This window comes from Salvia hispanica, chromosome 4 (genome assembly GCF_029641045.1).
Source record: "Salvia hispanica isolate PSC_SH4W2 chromosome 4, Shi_PSC_v1, whole genome shotgun sequence".
Lineage (NCBI taxonomy): Eukaryota > Viridiplantae > Streptophyta > Magnoliopsida > Lamiales > Lamiaceae > Salvia > Salvia hispanica.
In genome coordinates this window covers 15,738,144-15,761,715 of record NC_142695.1, presented here as the reverse complement: position 1 = coordinate 15,761,715, position 23,572 = coordinate 15,738,144, and the positions used below count along the sequence as shown (strand labels likewise).

Genomic DNA, 23,572 nt, shown 5'->3' with positions numbered 1-23,572 from the left:
TGGTAATTCATTATGCAATAATGTAGTGTTCATTTTTAAATATTACTCCCTCCGTCTCAGTTTAAGAGTAACATTTTGCCATAAAAGTCCGTTCCAATTTATGAGTCATATTTAAAATCTTCCATATTTGGACATCAAATTTGTCCTATTATTCATCAAAATTACACTCAAATACCATTATCTACATAAAAATAAACAAAAAAAAAATATAAAAATAAACAAAAAAAAAATAAAAAATCAAAAGGTCAAACCATCTCACTTTCCACCAACTCACTTCATATATTACACACTCCTCCAACTTATTTCATTTATTACACATTTCATCATCCCACTTTATTTATCACACACTCCACCAATTTTTTAAAACTCGTGCCATAATTAATTGGTACTCCTAAACTGGGACGGAGGGATTACGAACCAAATTTCATGGTTTGAATGACGTTTCTCTCGAAATATTTTATAGTAAGAATGTTGTTGATAAGACCTTTCATTCAAATGTAAAATAGCTAAAACCTATTTTTGATACTAAAAACATTCTAGTCGTCAAGTATCTTCTTTTTTGTGAAGTGGGGTGGGTATAAACTTACTATATTAATATTCACTTATTTTTAAGGGCTAAATAAATTACATGAATTTTGAAGTGAATTTTGTTTTGTACATGGATTTAAATTTTTCAGAAAATGTCAAATTCTTCATGTTTAAGTCGTAAAATTGAAAAACTTATAAAAATTTATATGATAAAACAAAAGTTTATATGCAAAATTAAAATCAATTTTGGAGTATATATAAATGCGTGTATTCCAAATTTTGATGTATTACCACGACATGATGCTGAAAATGAAAGCAATATTAATTGAAACCGATAGTAATATCAACAATAAACATGTAGTAAGATATACTTTTACAACTCATTATATTTACAGTTGAAGATTCGAGATTTATTTGAAATTATTAATTTGCAGTTCTAGATCCATGATCCATGATTCACGGTGAAGTTAAAATTCCAAAGTCCTAGGATTTAAATTCAGTCGAGAGTTTCTTAATTAACTCTTATCCACGTTGATGGATTATGAATTACTGTGACAGAAAAAGGAAATTGAATCAATCATTCATAATTGATACTGTATGTGTCAAATTAAATAGTTTTTCCCTTCTTACTTTTTTTGTATCTTTTGTTTGTTGTGATAAGATTCTTATCTATGTGACTATGTCCTTTGTTGGTATCGAATTCTCATATGAATTGAATGGTTAGTAATTAGTACTCGCGCGACACGTACAATAGTGATAACCAAATGTTTTATATGCCAATCTCATATGGTTACACCTTACGAATATGTAGTAACTTTTTAAAAAACTTTACCTAACAAATATGTCGAAAAGCATTCCAAACATAGAAAATGAGCAATTTAATTTTTTTATTTGAGAACCGGCCAAATTTTATTTAATAGTGTAATTGAATAATTGATTAGTTGTTGATTAGCAAGATAGGAGTATATACTACTATCACTTAAATAAGAATGGGTCGGTCGCCGCCAACGGCCAACAGCTCGAAAACTATTTACTCTAATCGCTTCAGATAATATACATAACTAATTGGGTTTCAATGTTACTTGTAATGCAGGCTGCAGCTATTAAAAAATTTAAAACAAAATTCAAATTTTTGGCTCAACTATGTCAATTTCCCAGGTGGTTGGCATTTTTTATGGCGAACAAAAGTCTGAAGGATTCAATGTGGTGGTGATGATGATGATTCATTTCGTGGCTCTCCAAATGAGGTCATCCACACACACGTATTTATATGGTATATGCCATTCGCTATTAAAATATTTTGCCTAGTAGTATGACATTCTCTTTGAAAGGGATGGGTAGGTAAGAGATACCTTCAATAAACAAATTATTTTGGTTACTAACTGAAGAATTAATAGTTAAATGCCTTGTTTTCTACAAAAAATAAAATCATATATTTACAAAACATGCAAATATATATAGAAAATTCTAGCAGATAATGCGAACACATTCAAGAAATACAAGTGGTATTATATATACATAAAATGCCTAGAGACTACAGTACACAAACAGACCAAGTCAGATCCAAGCAACAAAACCATCATGAGATTCTCCTAAAAAAAATTATACTATCACAGAGCCTCGTAGTCGTGGCACCACTCTCCCTGATCGCAAACAAAAACCACCACTTTCGCCTCACCAGCATGGCATCTTGGCTGCTTAAAAACAAAATTGCTGGTCAACTGTTGGTTTCATCTCCATCGTCATTGACCATTTCCCGATCCCATCAGTAACCAGATTTAACGGTTGAAGAATGTTCTTCAGTGCCAACAGCTGCATCAGACAGGAGGAGCTTCCCAGATTTGACCTCTGCTATCTTGGGCGAGAGCCTCTTGGCTTCCTCGGTTGAGTAGATATATATCTTCTTCACCATGGTGCAAAATTCACTAAAAACATGACAAATTATTAGCAGCTGGAAAACTAGCTAACCCTTCTAGAAGCTGCAGACTAACCAAAGTCACACAAATGAAAAACAATAGACAATTTGGACAGGTACGCACATGATCAAAATGAATGTCATGTTTGAAAATGATGCAAAAACACAACTGCCTAGCTCAACGAGGAACAGGGTGATTATGTGCTCATTCACATGATCTCTTCCATTGATAAGGATTAGGCAAGTTCAGACCATTGCAACATCAAAATGAACCCTAGCAGCATTAGAGTGCACCGTAATATGACAAACTATACTAACAAACAGAACATATTGAAAAGGGAGATCTAGACATATATAAGACATTTATTTAGTACTCCTTCCATCCCTGAAAATTCGTCACCTATTTCCTTTTTCGTCCGTCCCTAAAAATTGTCACCTTTCACTTATGGTAATGGACCCCACATTAAACTCATTCTCACTCACATTTCATTTTAAAACTAATATATAAAAGTAGGACCCACATGCCACCAACTTTTCAACTCACTTTCTATTACATTTCTTAAAACCCGTGCCGGGTCAAATGGTGACGAATTTTGGGGGACGCAGGGAGTAACAAAACATCAAAAGGAAGGTGCAAGAATCAAGTAAATTAGACTCAACTGCCATGGATCATCTCCAACCATCATCATGTCATCCTCAGCATCTGTGTAGACAACTTGCCATTTCTTTGTTGACACAGAGAGTTCCCCTATAAGTTCAAACATCTCTTCAAATTTCTTGAGCAGATCCTCATAGCAATCAAACCTGGTCAAGTCCACTGCTCTTCCAACAGCAATTCCTTGCATGTGAACCTGAGAGATTTGTGAGCATACATAATTCAAAAGTCCAGTAGAGGGATTTCCGAAAGGAGAAAATCAACATTTCTAACCAAGGAAAAAAAAGTATACTCTTCAAAATATAATCATAATTTTTTTTCAAGCAGGTCTACTATGCAAGTGTTTGTTAATCATATGTTCACATCAAACAAGTAACAACAGCTGAAGCATTCTAGACAGTAATTACAATAATACATTATCCAAAACGATAAAATCTTACTCTGCAGAACCATAAATAAACAAGAAGCGGCAGGATAGCACAATCAGACAGAAATCCAGACATGCTACTTTCAGTACAACGAATATTCAATAAGGATCCTGGATAAATTCTCAAATGATATGAAAAACTGCCCGGCCCCAAACCTCCACATAGCTGGTTTAGAATTAATCAAGTACTGGTCATTTCAGTCAATCTAATTGTTTACTAACATCTTGTGACATTTGAAATAAGGCGGTACATAGTAAGATACCTTTGTGCAGCTGCGGATTTGCCTAGTGTGTGCATCATGAGGGGATCCAAGGCATGACTTATCAGGATCACAACTGACTGAGGGAGCATCAGAAGGTTTACAGTCTGATGGTCCAGAATGTTGTTCACATTCAGCATCTACAGGAACATGAGAATCCTCAATAGCTGTTTCGGACTGAATGGCTGGTGATGTATCTTCAATACGAGACTGGTCAAGCAACTCGATTCCAAACAGCCTGCAGCCATTTGCCTGCCTTTTTTCACTTAGAGGAGCAAATGACTCTGCTGCAGTTGCTATTTGATTAGGCTGGTATCCGGAGTTGCTCAAGATAGGTAGGAAGTTCTCATTAAAATTGATTCTGCTAATTCTGGTTCCATCACTGAGCTTAGGCGACTGATATGTGCCTCGACCACGTGATGGATCACAACCGGCAAATGCTGACGGGGAGTCAGCCGGTGACTTCCACATACCTATTGAGAATCAAGTAATTTCTTATAAAAGCCTATTCCAAATTTCCAAAATGCATTATTGATTATCACCATCATCATCATTAGAGAGAGAGAGAGAGAGAGAGTACAAAGTGGAGATAAATCTTGCATTGGAAGAGGCAAAACAGGTGGCCGTGCCCGCTTATTCCTTTGTTGAGTCTGAGTGTTTGGAGGAGTTGTCGCAACTAGGGGTTCTGTTTCCCATGCTGAAACTCTATCTGGACGTACTATTGCCGAAGGTTCGTCCCACTGGACCTGGACATGTAAAAGTGAACAGTAAGTAAATATTTACTGCCATAAAAATACAGAAGCTATCAACCCACATTATAGCTCTAATCATATAGCAGACGCAACAAAAGAACAAAACCTGATTGTCATCTTTATAGAAAATAATGTTTTATCAAGGGTCAAGATGAGCAAAGCATGGACCTCCCAACAAGCTACACAGATCCCTAATAGTTACCTTCAGTGATCTCCATGCGGAATCAGGCCATCGAGATGAAGAATTATTATCAACACCAACAATAGTCCCACTGAACCTGTATGAACATGCAAGAATGAGTTTTGTCAAACTGTAAAAATTACAATATGACAAGTTTATTAGTAATAATATTACCTTCTTTCAGGTACCTCTTCACCTTCAAATCTCATCTTAAACCTCATCCCTACCGAAAGCTTGTGATTTTGAGCTTCAAGATAGTTGTTAACACTTACTATAAATTCAGATCGGCTAGTCCTGAACACAAATATTTGCAATTGATAATGTAATCATTGAAAGAAACCAGAGGGAAAGCAAAGAAAGGATGTGGCAAGAGCATAAAGTGCTGAAACGGTCAGACGTAACATCTATGTTATCTGACCAAGCTAACGATAATAGAAATGAGCATTTTATATGAAGGATCTATGTTTCAAGGCCAAGCATTATAGCTCCTTGAAGGGTAGACTAGGGAACATGCTGTTTTTACCATGAAATAATTCCATTTATCATCATTTCAGTGTGGTTTTACAAGTTTACAATTTAGACAACATTAGACGTAATAATTGGCATGCCCCAATTAACCTTAGTTATTACTGCCTCCGTCCACAAAAATAGACACAATTGTAAATGGCATGAGTTTTAATGCACAATTGGTAAATTAAGAGAGATGGGGGGAAAAGATGGTGGAAGTAGTGTTAGTGGATTGTGGGGGCCACTTTTAGAATGATGTGTAGGGTTATTATTTGTTTGAAACTTTCCATTTCTAGATCTAGTCTAGATCTTATTTTGGTGAACGGCCCAAAATGGTAAAATTAGTCAATTTTTAGTGGAAAGAGGTAGTATATGATAGGACGAAGTAATGTTGCTCACAGCTCACTCCTAACAAAGTATCAAAAGTAAATGAGATGTTCTAATAACCTTGGTTTATAGAAGACTGAAAATAAGGTTCCGGTGGAGATGGCATGAGATGCAGTTGCAAGAACCCCAAGATGCATACTGTGACTTGATATAACAGAAGATGGCATGTTACTTGCTTGTCTCATAAGCCTGCGCACACCTACTTGGAGTTCCCCATTTTCTCCTCTGCGAAAATATAAAAAGGGAGACTACCACTTTCAGCTGCTGATTACATAAAAAGAAACATAGGCATGAATTTATATAAAAGTACCTTAGGAAGATAAAAGCATCTCCTGCAACCAATTTCTTTGCACTGACAAACACACTCCAGCCAGTAGTCAATAAATGACGCCTTGGTTGACCTGAGAATAACATCAGTCTACCTCATTGTGGATAAGAACTGGTATTGAAGCACAATAGTGACAAGTGATCCATTCATCCCAATGCAAGATAATTCATGTCAAAGGTTTCCAGTGTAGATGTCTTTTATTTAAATGTGTGCATAAACAACTAGACACTTCAGCATGGCAAGAAGTCACTAAGAGATACTATCGGAGAAGCCCATTGTGGTAAAATCTTCTTGAATAGTACATAACAGACAAGTACAGCTTTTTTTCTTGCGTTCATATCACATCTTAAATGTAATTGTAATACCCAATCAGGATATTTTTCTGAAACTTGGTGGACTATCTCATCAGTCACAGTCTCATCATTATGTGTACAGGCAACTATGTGACTCACTAATCACTATCATGCAGCCTATATAGATTTCAATTGCTAGTTTAACACATGCCAAGCCAATGCCAAGTCAATACATGTGGAAATGATTATAACCTCGGAAAATGTGACGGAAATGCCATTCATTCCCATGAAGATCGGAAGCTACCAACTCCTGGCTGGGTGGTTGTTGAGACATATCCTGCACCATGAAAATTTACCACCCAATGAGTAGACAGAAAGAGAAAAGGAGGTTCAGCATTTAAACATCCTTATATTCTGAACTTTTTTACCAGTGAGGGCAGACAATCATCAGCATGTCTTCTCAACACAGAGAATCCACCGTGGGTGCTGGTATCAGAAGCAGTGAGAGTCTTACAAAATGAATGAACAGTGCATTTTTCAGGCTCTGGTAGAGGAGGATCAGGACTTGTGACTGGACTTTGCTGAAGCACCAGAGTACAAAATAACACAACTTAGGAGCATCATTTTAAATGCTATACAAGCAGTGGCCAGAAGACATTGACTAGCCTTTTATGTTAAGACTAAAGAAAGGTCAACCATTTTATTAATTGATTCCCTTTCTCTAACAATGACTCAAAACAAGGTCAAGCAGTTTGAAACCAATTCTGTATGCCTTCGAAATTATGAAAAAGAAAAAATGTATATCCTCACAGGAAAGAGAGTCCATCTGCTAATTAATAGCACAAGCTAACAACTCACATATCTTCACTTAGGATAAAAAAGACATGAAAAACCCTTCAGCAGTGAGGACTAGACTTCCTAGCATTACTAACACAAATCAGGTACATTTTAACAACACTAAGAACTTAAACCCAGATATGGTCTCTAAATTAAATCATATCTGTCTAATTCCCCACCCAAACCATAGCCACAAGCATTGCCAAAATCTACTCCGAACCCAAATAAGGAGCAATTTTTGAACGGGACAAATGAAGTACTTTGATATAGAAACTCTTAAAGAATGAAAAGTAACAAATTAAAAGTCAGAAATATTAGGCAACAGTATTTACATCGTGTTCCGGGAGAAGCGTTATTTGAGCATACACCTCATCTGTGTCTAGTTCAGCCTGATATTAAATAACAAGTTACTAAAAGTAGACACGTGGCAGAAATATAAATAGGCTATCTGGCATGCAGAGCAATCTAATACAAAGTCCAGTTGCTGGAGCATCAAATTATTAGGAATTTTACCCGAAGTTGAACATTCATCACTTTGCATAGGATTTTACTAGGTAAGTTGAATGAAGGAAGTTGCTGATCCAGTCCCTGATGTGTAGATGCTTCGAGCTAGAAGAAAGGTAACACAAATAAACTATTTAGAAATAAATGATTGGCAAGCCTATACTGATACAGGATGGTGCAATTCAGTTGACACATTCTGAAGAGAACAATATTGCAATGCAGAGGATAAATTTGATAATGGCAGGAAAAGCAGAACCTGTTCCATGTGACCTTGCGGAAAGTAATAAACTCGTTCATCTTCACGTGGAACGCTGACAAGTGGTCCAGCACAGGCATGCCAAAGTTCTTTAAACAAAGCTTCATTTAGGGGCCCTGAAATAAAATATCAAATGACAGCATAAATGAGAAAGATAGAGACAAAACAGTGCAATCAACTCAACTTAAAAACAGAAGCTAGCAAACTGTTATTATCAACGAGACTGGAAAAATTGTCTTTCCATCATAAGTGTATTACGCTCTATTAAACTCTGAACCCCATGAATTTATATTCCTGCACCTTCCACAGTTTTGAGAATCTTCCATCCACCATGCAGTAGTCATTATAACAGCACTATTTTTTTGCTTATAAAAGACTATATAGTGCATGCTGCTAACCTTGTCAGATATCACCATCATTCTACTTCAAGCCATACAAAGGTGAAGCTGTAGCTACCAAAATGGATATTTCAGTGCACAGCATCACAACAAATATCAGCTTCACACCAACTAATGATATAAAAACAATCAAGTAAATACAGACTATCCACCACTAGATGACATGTTGAAACATTAACGAGTTAATAAGGAACTACAGTCATATCTGTGTCCACATGGAGAAAAATGATAACCCTCTTGTGGCATCAAAATGTAGCAAAACCACCTACTAGACACATTAATTTTATACTCTCACAATAAGTGTACATAGTCTCATGATCAAAAAACCATACCTGGGGGTGGGAGCCCTCCAGCAAAATGATTCGCAGCATGGTTGGCCATCATAAAAGTAACGAAAATTCAAGTAATGCCACTGGCCAACTTTGTGATTCCTCTCGTTTGATATAGTCAAGATCGCATACACTGAATAACATTAATATCTTAATTGAAGGAAGTGGAAGATACATTTATTGCCGAGAAGATATAAATGGTTAGAGCCAATAGTGGACGCAGAATTTTTGGTTCGGGGGTACGAATCGTGCGATAAATAATTACATAACACACCAATAAATAGAATCTAATGCTAAAAGAGTTTGACATCATAAATCAATTCTTTCAAACTAATGCTAAAAGCGGTTTGACATCATAAATCAATTATTTCACTCTAATAACACATTAGATTTTAAAGAGACACACTGATATTTAAATAAGATTTCACTTTTTTAAACACAAATACACAATTGTTGAATATCTGACTTTTCTCATTCTTTTAATTTATTTCTCCATATGTATACAAAAACATAACCAAGGTATAATAAAACTACTACACACTGGCCATCTAACTATTTAAACATTACTAACCATCTCACTCACACAAGTTTAAATTCCAAGAACTTTAAAAGATACCATATAACAATTAAAAAATGACATATGTATAACTGAAATAAATCAATATACTATTCATTTGCTTAGAAAATTAAACCATCAAACAAAGAAGAATATGATGTTAAAAGCTATAAAAGTTAATAAAATGGCAATAAAAAAACAGGGCGTCAATTTCTAAGTCTAGCGATAATCAACATTATATCATCTTCCACACTATTTTCTAAGAAACCTTCGTTTTGTATCTTTTTTCTCTAGCAATGGTGAATTGAAGACGGTGAGGAAGACTGGTTAAGAGGCGCTCCTGCTCCAAGTCGATATGGGTGTATTTTGGCTAATACTAGTAGGTTTTGCTGCGGTGGGTTTTGAGGATTAGGCTTTTAAATTCACCCTCTTTCAAATCTTTTTTGATATTGTATTTCCTTAGTTGTAGTGTAATCTTTTGCAGTTTGTGATCAAAGACATATTTCTACTAAATTCATTGACTCTTCTCAACATCGTAACAATAAAAGTACATTTTCCTTATCCAAGAAAGTACATTTTCCTTATCCAAGATTAAGCAGGACTCCAATCAGATGATTAAAGACTTATATACACAACAAATACTCTAGAAAAAACAGCTAAACTCATCTCATTTCACGCAGTGTAACTCTATATTGAAGCAATTCTATACGCACTAACCACATGCTCATTTTTTTCATTTATTTTAGCATGGACGAGTTTAATTCCAAACTAAAGAAAATTCCGAATATCAAAAATAGAATTCGGCGATATACCGAATCAGGCGTCAAAGAATTTGATGCGCGCCACGGAAACCCTAGAAAAATACGCCGTTGCCATATTTATCTTGCTATCATGACCGCGGGATTCTCCTTCACTAATCTTGCGGCTCAATAATCAGTTTACAAACCGAATTCAGCTCCGGATAATCAGTTTATTGATTTTTCCAAAAATAAACAAAAAAACAGAGAAGATTCCGGGAGAGAAGGGACGTTGTGGGTGGATGGTCTTGCCTCGTTGAAGCCGACAGTGCTGGTTTATATACTTTAGACTAGTTCCAGAGTAGTACTCCCTTCTTTTCTTTATAGTTGTTGCGGAATTTTTCGGCATGGAGTTTTAGAAATGAATGTTGGGCGTGTTAAATAAATAGATAAAAAAAGTAAAAGAGATGGAAAATGTAATAAAATAAAGTATAAAGTGAATAAAGTAGAGAGAAAAAATAAGAGAAAATAAAGTAAGAAAAAGAGAAAAATACCATATATGGAAATGACTCAACTATGAAGAAACTTCCTGAAATGAAAAAATGACTCAACTATCAAGAAACGGAGGAAGTAATATTTAACTTTATTTGTTTTCAATCAATAATAATTGAATTACATTTTTTGATCGACTATGGAGTAATAAATAAAGAAGGTAACGTTTTGATTAACTTATGCAAATAAAAATAAAAATAAACATAAAAATAAAAATAAAAATAAAAATAAAAATTTCATACATTTTGAATTTCTTAATCTAAGTAAAGATACTCCAATATCCATACAAAATATAATCTAATGTTTCGACTATAGGAGCCCATAAATACTGCTCCATTTTCAACGTGCATTTAATAAAGTTGATCTTATTCGATAATTTGCAAATCATTTCGAACCACATATATGAATCATGTGACATGTTTTAATATTCCATTAAATTATACGGAATAAGCAGCAACGGAGTTGTAATATTAAAATAATATTAGATATATATGGCCTATTAACTTGATGTATAGATTAAATTCTTTATAAGTATGTGAAATAAATAAATGAAAAAAGTAAGACCCTGAAATGGGTGCAGTACAAGGTTTCCCATTGTATACGCGTGTTTTACATTTCAACGGTAGGTATGAATATTGGAATTTTCAATGGTCTAATAAATTTTGAAGACCCTCTAATTTCACGTGCTACTTTGCACTCCCACAACTGGGCCAGTCACCTAATTCACCGGGACCATATTAGAAGACCCTCTCATTTCACGTGCTACTTTGCACTCCCACAACCGGCCCATTCATCTAATTTACCGGGACCCTATACTATTTACGTATTAATGAGAGGAAACACGTTGCTTTCTATACTGCGGATGTTCGATTTGCAAGATTGTATCTCAAAATTAAATAAGTAGAGTGTCTGGTTCATGAGATTTAAATTTCACAACTCAATCATAGATGGATAATCATGAGATAATTAGTCATTAGTTAACCCCTACAACTAAAATAATTCCACAACTCAATCTAGATTATATCTTTGATGCTATTTTATCCATGAAATCGAACACCCCAATTGTGTATTAGTTCAATGGATTACTACAATGCACCATCATATGCTAATAAATCAAAGAGGAAACAATTTTTTTGGTCTATGAACTTTGTTAGTCTATCAATTTTGTTGTTATGTAATAGTATTTGAAAATCTTTTGAGATTCATTAATTTCGACATAATATCGTTTGAGCTAATTTTTTTTTACTTTTAAAAAAAAATTTGAACGAAAATACCATCAATCTCATTTCAATATACCTACCCTCTCTTATTCCTTAAAATATTTGATTTAATCTCTGATTCTTCTTTCCCCTTAATTCCTTCTTTTTTTCTCTATTCTTTCCATTTGTTCATTATCTCGTCTTCTCCATTTTATCCATTCTCTATTCATCTAGAGTAAATATAAATAGAAATGAATGAATGTATAATTAGTTTAAAACGTTCTTCTAAGATGCCTGAAATGCCCTTCATTGGCTTGGGAATATTTTCGTTCAATAAAAGTTTGAAACAGTGAAAAAATAACTCAAACATATTACATCGAAGTTAATTGACCTCAAAAAAATATTTTCAAATGTTAATGACCAAAATTGATACCTTATCAAAGATCGCATACCGTACAAAAAGTTCCCCTCTAAATCAAATATACACTAAACAACAAAATAACAAAAAAGTAAAATGATGACATGGTACAACTTCAGCTGAAGTGGAACAATTTATTAGGTCTTTAAGATTATATGACTCTAGATTTGTTAAGAATTAATGTATTCATTTAATGAGAGAAACGCGTATGAAACACATTGAATATAAATCTTACTTGTTGTGATATTCGATTCTTGTGACCTGCTTGTTGAATTCACAACTATTGTGGCTCACGCGTAATGATACGTTCGGATTTTGCATTGTTTAAAACCATTATTTGGTCTGTTTTTAATGTCAAAACCACGTTACATATCTATTATTTGCATATTTTATACATTTTGTATTTTGACGTGTTTTGTGAGAAATGTGCATATTTGAGCCGAAAAAGGGAGTCAAAACGCAAAGTTTGGAAATCTGGAGTTCAGACGGCGACTGCCGACGCCGGCGGCCAGTAGCTTGTAGCGGCCGGCCTCGGAAATTTGTGCTAGAAAAAGAGTCTCATCCGACGACCGCCGGAGGACGCGTGGCGGCCCGCCGGAGAACATGCGGCCCGCTGTGAAAAGCGGCGAATCCGATTTGACATAGATTTGGCCCCAAGATTTACCATATTTTGCAGATCTTTTCCTTCTATGATGAGGAGTGACTTTCCCCTATAAATAAGACCTCAAGCTTCATCAAATCAGAGCCTCTTTTTGCATCATAATTCCCATAGATTAAAAGCTAGAGTACTTCATTGTGCAAGGAGTTGAAGAAGGATTCAAGAGTATCAAGAACGACAAGGATTCAACTTACGGGTTTTATTTGCTTTAGTTTTATGTTTCAATTGTTTTCCCTTCAATCTATGTGTTTAGATTATTACATTATGTGTAACTAAATTCATAGGATTCTAGGGATGTGTTAGTAACGACTTTGGTTATACAATTCATAGTTTCTATTTAATATCCGTTTTGCTTTTACTTTGTTTTTTCCCTAAGTTATTCTTGACGCTTTACGTTTGAGTGACACATTCTGTGTAGATCCAATATAACTTGCTTCATAACTGTGAGAGAGTTCTAGCGAGTTAGGTCCACTTAGTAGACACTACAATTAGCTTCCTTTAAAACGACACTGTTAATTGAGAGTGAGGACTTTTCATGGGTCTTAGTAGCTTTTCGGAGTTACGTGTTAGTAATCAACGTTTGCATCGCATGAGCATAAGTTAGATGACTCGTCCTATCAAAGTAATAACTGTGCTAGGGTATTGTCGTATGGAATTTGTATAACCATAAGTGCGAACGCACATCCCTGGAATTCTCTTATCTCTATACTTTTATCTTTGTGTTTTTTCTGTAAAAAGTTGTTTACTTCTTTCAAATGCTTTCAGTTTTCAAAATTTCCAAAATCCTTCGGTTTTCCAAATAGTAATTGATTTTTAGTAAAAGATAGACAGTCCGTGTTTGTTTTCCCCGTGTTTGATATCCGGTACTGACCTTTAGCTATACCGTTGCTACTCTGTATACTTGCAGGTATTAATTGAGAATTCTTCCTTCAATTCTCCCCTGGATCTGAAAAAAAAAATATAGAGGGACCTTCGGGTCAAATATAGAGGGACCTATGAGTCCAATTACAGAGGGACCTTCAGGTCAAATATAGAGGGACCTTCGGGTCATAGAGGGACCTTCGGGTCATAGAGGGACCTATGAGTCCAATTACAGAGGGACCTTCGGGTCAAATACAGAGGGACCTTCGGGTCATAGAGGAATCCCGGGCAGATATCAGGCTTGATTTGTCACAAAATAATAGATTCAATAGAGAGGCATATGCATTGAGATGTGAAATTATTTATGATATTTGTTGTATATTGTGTATGATTATATTTGTTGTTTTGTAAGAAAATTAAGAAAGAGTAAAGTAAGAGAGAGGATAAAAGTAGAGACGATGTTGCTTCTATTTTGGGAAACATTTTTCTTTAAAAAAATGAGACAAAGAGAATATTCATAAAATATAAATGTGTACGTCAGAGGGGTTGAGGTGTTACACCAACAATAAGAAGAAGAATAGGAAGTGGAGGATCATCACCGCCGGACTATAGCAAACTGCCGCCGTGGGAGGCCTAATCCCAATGAGGAGTTCCAAGCCAACACCTCCGCCCAACTAGGAGATATGTTCTCCTACATGCAAAACATGTCCAACACTTGGGACAACCGTTGGGCGGAGCAACAAAGGGAGAATGCCTACAACCATAAAGGGTGGACAACGCAAGGCGATTGACATACGGTGAAGCAACACTTTTGGGAGCAACAAAGGCTGGAAGACGCTCATCAACGTCAACAAATTGAAGAGCTCCAAAGGATGGCCGCCGAGGCTCGACAAGAGCGCCAAACCATGAGTGGCGACATCGCTTATCTTATTGATGCGTTCGACGACCTCAACGTCCGTTTCCCTCCTCCTCATCAAGATTGAAGAAGTAAGCTCAATGATTTTAAATGAGAACTTGTATCATATTTTTGCTTGTTTTTGAGACAATTTATTTTTCTATTTTGACAATTTTTATTTGAGTTTTAAGTACTTTTTGGTTTTGGTTTAATTTTTATGCTTTGAAAATTTTCGCAGGTTCTGACCCATCTGTGGCGTCCGCCGCATGTGCTGCGGCGGGCCGCCACCTGCTCGCTGGAACAATCTGACGTTGTGCGGCGACCGCCACCTGAATGCAGTTTCCAGCGCGAATTTTCAAAATTTTTGAATTTTTGAATTTTTGCCCCGTCCAACCTCTACGCGAAATTTTTCAAGGTATGTTTTCTTTTTGGTAATTTCCTCACGTCCCTACCGACTTTACAAACTTATTTTACACTTTGTTGTAAATAAGTTTGGGGGGATGAAGTGTTGGACCGTGAGTTTAGGTTTTTGTTTTGGTGTTTTTAGTTTCATTTTTTGTTTTCAAAAATCCCGTAGGTGAATTTTCTTGAATCCATGTCATGAACTTAACATGAAGAACTTAGAAACACGCATGCTTAGGGACACACATTAGACAGAGTTGCCGATGATATTACGTTCCATCTATATTTAAGTATGGCTTGACGTTTTGATTTGATAGTTTGGTGAAAAAGTGCATAATTAGTACAATTCCTTGTTCGCCTTGAATCATGCTTTTACCTTGTGAGATTTGAGCCATAATTTCTTTCTTGTGTGATTTATCTGTATTAATGTATATGTTTCTAGAACTTGCTCATAGTCTGCCTAAGATTATATAGTGTTTAAGTTGATACGGGAAGATGTTAGGCTATCTTTTCATAGATACTTTTATACCCAAAATTTTCGACCCTCAAAGTTTCAAAATTTTTCCCTTTGGAGCCAATTTTGAGCCTTTAAGCCTATTCTTTGGAAGCCAAAATAAATGGGGACAATTCCTTGGGTTAGTATAGTTTTTGTTATCTTTTGTAAAGGAATTGGAGAGATAAGGAGGGAAGTATAAAAAGTGGTGTGCTTAATTTAAAGAAAAGTACAAGTTGTGAAATAGTGAAAAATTCAAAGTATGTGCTTGATCTTAGAAAGGATGCTTATGAAAAAGAAAAGAAAGAAAAGAAAAAGAAAAAATGTGAAAGGTTGTGAAAAAGAAAAGAAAAAGAAAATTAAAGGATTGGAAAGTGAGTTGAAGGAGAAAAATAAATGTTGAAAGTGTCTTGGGTTATTAGAAAGGTGGAGTCAATTTAACTCTATTTGGGATATTTTTATGTTTAAGTCACTTTTTAGCCAAATATTTCTCACCTATCAAAGAGCCTACATTACAACAAAAAATAAAGACCTTTCGGACTTTTGATGCTTAGTCACATCGAGTAGAGGAGGGATTAGACTTTGAGCAAGCCTATGGTAAACTTTGCATGATGCATGATTTGAGTGCTATACATTTTGCCTTATACACTTTGAGAGTGAGAGAAAAAACACTTCCCATCTTTGAAAGTTTGCCACATATGAGTGCTTGAATTCAAGGTGTTCCACGAGTTAGTAATGAAAGTGCACTAATAAACCTTGCTTGATTTGATTGTGTTAATACATGCTTAATATATTCTTCCATCTTTTGAGGAAATTACGACGTCTAGTCCTTGTGCATTCTGTGAGCTCTATATTTTGTGTCTTTATTGTTTTGTTCGAGGACAAACAAAAATATAAGTTTGGGAGAGTTGATACGCTCGGATTTTGCACTGTTTTAAAACCATTATTTGGTCCGTTTTTAATGTCAAAACCATGTTACATGTCTATTTTTTGCATATTTTGTACATTTTGGTATTTTGACGTGTTTTGTGATAAATGTGCATATTTGAGCCGAAAAAGGTAGTCAAAACGCAAAGTCTGAAAATCTGGAGTGCAGAAATGTCAAAACCACGTTACATGTCTATTATTTGCATATTTTATACATTTTGGTATTTTGACGTGTTTTGTGAGAAATGTGCATATTTGAGCCGAAAAAGGGAGTCAAAACGCAAAGTCTGAAAATCTGGAGTGCAGACGGCGACCGGCGACCGCCGGCGCCCAGTAGCTTGTAGCAGCCCGCCTCAGAAATTTTTGCTAGAAAAAGAGTCTCGTCCGGCGACCGCCGGAAGATGCATGGCGGCCCGCTACCTATGAGGCAGAGACTCTGGACTACCGCGCGGCGGCTCGCATGAGAACATGCGGCGGCCCGCCGTGAAAAGCGGCGAATCCGATTTGACCTAGATTTGGTCCCAAGATTTACCATATTTTGCAGATCTTTTCCTTCTATGATGAGGAGTGACTTTCCCCTATAAATAAGACCTCAATCTTCATCAAATCAGAGCCTCTTTTTGCATCATAATTCCCAGAGATAAAAGCTAGAGTACTTCATTGTGCAAGGAGTTGAAAAAGGATTCAAGAGCATCAAGAACGATAAGGATTCAACCTACGAGTTTTATTTGCTTTGGTTTTATGTTTCAATTGTTTTCCCTCCAATCTATGTGTTTAGATTATTACATTATGTGTAACTAAATTCATAGGATTCTAGGGATGTGTTAGTAATGACTTTGGTTATACAATTCATATTTTCTATTTAATATCCGTTTTGTTTTTACTTTGTTTTTTCCCTAAGTTATTCTTGACGCTTCACGTTTAAGTGACACATTCTGTGTTGATCCAATATAACTTGCTTCATAACCGTGAAAGAGTTCTAGCGAGTTAGGTCCACTTAGTAGACACTACAATTAGCTTCCTTTAAAACGGCACTGTTAATTGAGAGTGAGGAATTTTCAAGGGTCTTAGGAGCTTTTCAGAGTTACGTGTTAGGATTGACAACCCTAATGTTAGTAATCAATGTTTGCATTGCATGAGAATAAGCTAGGTGAGTCTTCCTATCAAAGTAATAAATGTGCTAGGGTATTGTAGTTTGGAATTTGTATAACCATAACTGTGAATGCACATCCCCGGAATTCCTTTATCTCTATATTTTTATCTCTGTGTTTTATCTGAATCAGTTGTTTATTGCTTTCAAATGCTTTCAGTTTTCAAATTTTCCAAAATCCTTCGGTTTTTCAAATAATAAATGAGTTTTAGTAAAAGATAGACAGTTCGTGTTTGTATTCCCCGTGTTAGATATCCGTTACTAACCTTTAGCTATATTGTTGCTACTCTGTATACTTGCAGGTATTAATAGTGCTAACAATTGCCTTGCAAGAGAACTAGAAAATCTCCATATATTGTGAATATTGTGAGAGCAATAATAAGAAAAAAAGAAAACAAAACACATAAAAAATCGAAAATCCCTTATTCCGAAATATTCGCATGCCACGATCCCATATTCCGAAAGGTCAACTAATTTAATCCTAAATTTCGAAAGGCCTGCGAATTGAGTCCTTTTTCCGAAATCTCTCATTTAAAAAATAATGTGTTGTGTTTTAATTGAATATATATAAGTGTGATTTGACTGATTTGACAACTCTTTATGTCATATATATTCATATCCATCATATGTTAATATAGTATATTATATGTTAATGAAATAATAAAATTGAAGAAAGATTACATGTATAGAGAAATAGAGATTTTTTTGTGAATAGAATTATAGCAAATGTGATCTCAATTTGTAGAGGATGAAAAAATATGAATTTTGGTATAATTTTTTTTATATATTTCATTTAATATATAAAAGATATTTGAATAATAAATAAAATATTTATTGACCTATGAGATTGTAACAAATGGCATAATCACATATATTCCTCAACCACTTGGTCTTATTTTATACATCGGTGAAAAGAGTTTTTAGTTTTTATTGTTATAATTATATATATATATATATATATAAGTGTGATTTGACTGATTTGACAACTATTTATCTCATATATATTCATATCCATCATACGTTAATATAGTACTACCTCCGTCCCCCAAAATTTGCTACATTTTGACCCAACACGGGTTTTAAGAAATGTAATGGAAAGTGAGTTGAAAAAGTTGGTGGGATGTAGGTCCTACTTTTAAAGTATTAGTTTTATAATAAAATGTGAGTAGGAATGAGTTAGTGGAATATGAGGTCCACTACCAAAAATGGTAAAAGTGAAGTGTATCAAATTTTCAGGGACGGACCAAAATAGTAAACTGTATCAAATTTTCAGGGACGGAGGTAGTAGTATATTATATGCTAATGAAATAATAAAATTGAAGAAAGATTACATGTATAGAGAAATAGAGATTTTTTTAATAGAACCATAGCAAATGTGATCTCAATTTGTAGAGGATGAAAAAATACGAATTTTGGTATAATTTTTTTATATATTTCATTTAATATATAAAAGATATTTGAATAATAAATAAAATATTTATTGACCTATGAGATTGTTACAAATGACATAATCTCATTGTTTAATAAAATAAATTGAGAGAGAGACCACTTGATCTCATTTTTACCCAATGGTCAAAAGAACACGATTTGACTAATTGACATTCATTTATTATCTATATCAAATCAATCATATATTAATATTGTATATTATATGCTAATACAATTTTATAATATGCTTATCAACATTTCATGAAAGTGGGCGGAAAAATGGATTGGTTGGTATTCCGCTTTTATATATAACTAGTATCACACCCGTGCGATGCACGATCCATTTTTCTTCATACTTACTTATTTCATTATGTAAAATAATTTTATGAAATAGAAAACAATATCATATGAAACCTAAAATCATAATGTTTAAAATAAACGTATTATTATAAAAATATAAATGAAACAACTTTCGAAATTATAAATAGACTAATATTGATCAGATAATTTAGCAAAAAAGAAAACGTGCATATTTTTTTTAATATCTTGATAAATTAAAACAAAGTATTTATATTTATATTTATTTTAAAAATTAAAATTTAAGGTCATTAAATATAATAAAATTTGCTTATTAATATATATTAAACATATAATTTATTATTCACCATTCAATAAAATTACACAATTTTTGTAAATTAAAATAAATTAGTTTACATTTTATTCATGTATAGAATTGGAATCAACATGAAAATCGTAATTCCATTTTCATTTCATTATCACTTACTTTGTCATTTCATAGTAATCATTTGTCACACATTATTTAGAGGTGTCAATGTGTATCTCAGAAGAAAAAGAAATGAAAAAAAAGTAATCAATCTTTTCAATTATATTAATAATTTTTATTTGCACGATAGCGTTATCACAATTGTCACACATTTATTTAGATTTTAATCGCAATTACTTTAATACTTCGTCAATTAATCTGGATCTTATTGCCACTTTAGCATTTTGAGGTAATTTCCGCTTAACTAATTTTGAATTCTTTATTGTTGCTCTCATAATTTCAACCGCCACCCTATTTTAGGGCGTATCATTATTTTCCCATTTAAATTCTCCGTTTGGCTATTTGACTTGCAACATAATTAATCTTATTAAGCAATTAATAAGATTTATGTTACAATATCTTATTAATTATTATTTGAAATGTTAAAAATTCAAAATATATTTATGCATGGGACATAGTACTTAAATTGCTCGTAATCTCATCAATTCCATAAAATAAGAATGAATCTGCATTCCTTAATTGTCAATCAATCAATATTTCACCCATTTAATTAGTCTTATTCAAATAATGAAATCTCAAATTTCAAAACTAAATAGAACCTCCTCATTCTCGGAATCCTTGCAACATAATTAATCTTATTAAGCAATTAATAAGATTTCTATTACAATATCTTATTAATTATTTTTTGGAATGATAAAAATTCAAAATATATTTATGCATGGGACATAGTACTTAAATTGCTCATAATCTCATCAAATCCATAAATTAAGAATGAATATGCATCCCTTAATTGTCAATCAATCAATATTTCACCCATTTAATTAGTCTTATTTAAAAAAAATGAAATCTCAAATTTCAAAACTAAATAGAACATCCTCATTCTTGGAATCTCTTATTTGCCTCAAAGCCCTCTCTCCACCGCTAATCCAACCTGCCGCCCTCTCTCTTTCTCTTTCCCCGCTTCTGGGCAACTCCCTCCGCATGACTTCTGGGCTACTTCTCCGCACGGCTTCTATGTTTGTAGTTGTACCACCACTACCGACATTACGTTCTTTAGACAAGTCTTCCCATAGGGAGCTATGCGTAGTTGCCTCATTTTTATTTATTTTTTTATCAATTCCTTGTTTCTACATATTTGAGAATCTTCCTCGTTTCTGCACATTATGGAGTGGATGGTAGTGACGGAGTTGAGCCTCATGCGGTTTTGCTACTCTGTACACCTCTAATGATTTGTTGAGTAAGTTTTTGAGCTTATATTTATAGAGGTTAGTTCATGTAGTAACCATCCGTCATTATGGATTTATAACGGCAGCTGCCACTATTTTTGTCATTATGTTATAATAAAGTCAAAAATAAATTTTGCAACAATAGAAAGAATTCGTTTAAATGCTAGTTTAAATGCTAAATGCCTGCTTTTGGCGTTCGATTTGTATCAGTAGTAATTGCCATATTATTTAGTGTAATTAGTCAGTTTCCACAATTTTTATTTTGTGGCAGTCATATTTTTTTTAATGATGACCTAAAGTAAACAATTTTAATTATTGTATAGCCGTTACATTTTAATGGCTGCCTGAATTAAATAATTTTAATTAATGTATAACTGTTGAAAAATGTTGATTGGCCATATAATCTTTCAAAATATTCACGTAAACTTATATGTTACGTGCCATGAGAATGTGTAGAGGTTTGTTGGTAGTTAATATATATAATTATTTATGGAAGATTTATTACATTCTTGCACAATACTTATAGCTATCTAAATGCATACCCGAAACTTATGAAAATTCAAAAGCGCGTCAAAACTCGTCTTTTATATTAGTATAGATATAGATATAGATATAGATATAGATATAGATATAGATAGAGATGAGGCATTTACTGTTTAAAAAAATATACTAATAAACATTTATTTTCTTTCCTTTTTAATTTATATTTAATGAATTGAAAGTCATTTGCCTCGTGTGCAGCACTGATGGTGATACTGATACCAGTTGTTTAAACATTGGTTAAGTGATTGAATCTCCTGATTGTTTATTTAGTGAAGCAATAATTAAAAGAAAAAAATTATAAAAAATATAAAAACAGATAAAAATAAAATCTATCAACTATCATCTATCATCTATATCATAATCTAAAGTGTCAGTTTAAAAAAAAAAAGACTATTTTGCCCTTTTTAGCAGAAAAATTGTGATCTAACTGTATTTATTCTTATTTTCTTTTGCAAATGTTGTAAATATTCATCTAATTTATATTTTATTGTTTAGATGTTGTGAATGAGTTGTAGGCTGCAGCCTATTTGTCTTAGGTTTGCATATATTTGGTAAAAAAATACTACTACTACTACTCCTTCTGTCCCCGAATAAAAGTTACTAATTTCTATTTTGGTACGTCCCCAATTAAAAGTAGTATTTCATTTTTACCATAAATGGTAAGTAGGTCTCACATTCCACTAACTCATTTCACTCACATTTTATTATAAAATCAATATAAAAAAGTGGGTCTCACATTCCACTAACTTTTTCAATCAACTTTTCTTTACATTTCTTAAAACTCGTGCCCGGTCAAAGTGCTACTCCTAATGGGTGACGGAGAGAGTATTATATTACAATACATAAATCTATTCAAAATAACAGATTCATTTTTAAAATTTTAAATTTGTTTTCAATTCAATATATACCTGCACTTTAAAAATACCAGGATTTAGAACCTGCGATAAATAAGCATCATAGAATAAAATAGTACTCTAATTATACATTGTGTACTATTTTCTACTAATTTTGCTCTATATTTTGTAGCTGATGTGTGCGGATCCTTTGAAAGTCCTATTGTTATAAGTGATGATGTTCTTGATGGACAACTGTATGTTGCTATATCAAGAGTCACAAGTTGTGAGAGTTTGAAGATTTTGGTGTGTAAAGATGAGGAAGATGAAAGCAATGGTGATTCTACTGTTAACATTGTTTATAAAGAAGTTTTTCAAAACTTATGAACTATTGAATTGTTGATATTTGTGTAAATTCCTATTTATGAATATTTGTGTTTTTTTAATGAACTTATTTTACTATTCATAAAAAAAATGTATGTATGAAACAATGTTTTAAAACCGGACCGGACCGGCCGGTTCGACCGGTTCAACCGTGAACCGGTAGACAATCCGGTCCGGTTTACCCCTAGAAACCGTCAGCATGTTAAACCGTTGCTGACCGGAGAAACCGGCCAGTCAAACCGGTTCAACCGTGAACTGGAAACTGGTTTTTTACTTTACAAAATAATTTTTAAAAATTTGTTCTTGGCAAGACTTGAAACCATGACCTCTTCTCTATATACCAACACTTTTACCGGTCCACCACATGACCATTTTGAAATAATATGAACATTCTTATACACTAAAAATGATATTTTTATCCACATAAAATAATGGAGTAATTCATTTTAATTTTATATTCTTTTAAGAAATTGTTAATTATAATATATATTTTACTTATGCTTTAATAATCACTAGATTTTTACAATATACTTATGAGTTTATAATTGCACATAAATTTTATGTTTTATATATAAATATAATTTATTAGTATTACTTAATATTAATATTTATCTTGTACTATATATTAAATTTATATACACTAATCATTGATATTAATATTTTTACATAAAATAACTAATTATTCATGTTTAATTATTACTTAATATAATATTATTTCGTTCAATACACTTTTTAGTTACAATGAAATTTATCTATTTATATATAAAATATTAAAAAATTTTATCTACAATAAGTAATTATCATATATTTAATTTTATTTACCAACAAAAATATTTATGAAACTTAGTCATTTACTACTAATTTTTAATATTTATATTACAACTAAAATATAGGTTAATATTTTTGATATATTATTGATTATATGTAAATTTAATATATTTTATATATTGTATACTTTAATTATATATA

General features: G+C 33.3%; 1 protein-coding gene across 4 annotated transcripts; it reads right to left on the bottom strand.

The window, feature by feature from the left end:
- Positions 1–1,881: 1,881 nt before the first annotated feature.
- Positions 1,882–10,167, bottom strand: LOC125194285 (auxin response factor 1-like). Of its 4 annotated transcripts, none has more exons than XM_048092422.2 (15): positions 9,926–10,167; positions 8,561–8,690; positions 7,831–7,946; positions 7,584–7,679; positions 7,403–7,459; positions 6,662–6,814; positions 6,486–6,570; positions 5,923–6,013; positions 5,673–5,837; positions 4,893–5,012; positions 4,740–4,815; positions 4,366–4,531; positions 3,789–4,258; positions 3,104–3,294; positions 1,882–2,453 (listed from the first exon to the last, which is right to left on the bottom strand). In XM_048092422.2, exons 2-15 carry the CDS (start codon positions 8,610–8,612, stop codon positions 2,294–2,296), a joined length of 1,998 nt encoding a protein of 665 aa, XP_047948379.2. In that variant the 5' UTR covers positions 8,613–8,690; positions 9,926–10,167; the 3' UTR covers positions 1,882–2,293. The 4 variants fall into 4 exon arrangements, with proteins under 4 accessions (XP_047948379.2, XP_047948381.2, XP_047948382.2 ...); XM_048092424.2 differs by lacking the exon at positions 9,926–10,167 and adding an exon at positions 8,229–8,276 and having other exon boundaries at positions 8,561–8,689; XM_048092425.2 differs by lacking the exon at positions 9,926–10,167 and adding an exon at positions 8,229–8,282 and having other exon boundaries at positions 8,561–8,684.
- Between the last annotated feature and the right edge of the window lie 13,405 nt (positions 10,168–23,572).

Coding starts and splice junctions, on each gene's coding strand:
- LOC125194285 (XM_048092422.2), bottom strand. CDS start 8,612: ATGATGGCCAACCATGCTGCGAATCATTTTGCTGGAGGGCTCCCACCC. Junction 4,816..4,892: donor GAAGAGGTACCTGAAAGAAG/GTAATATTATTA, acceptor ATGTTCATACAG/GTTCAGTGGGACTATTGTTG. Junction 4,532..4,739: donor CCGCATGGAGATCACTGAAG/GTAACTATTAGG, acceptor TTACATGTCCAG/GTCCAGTGGGACGAACCTTC.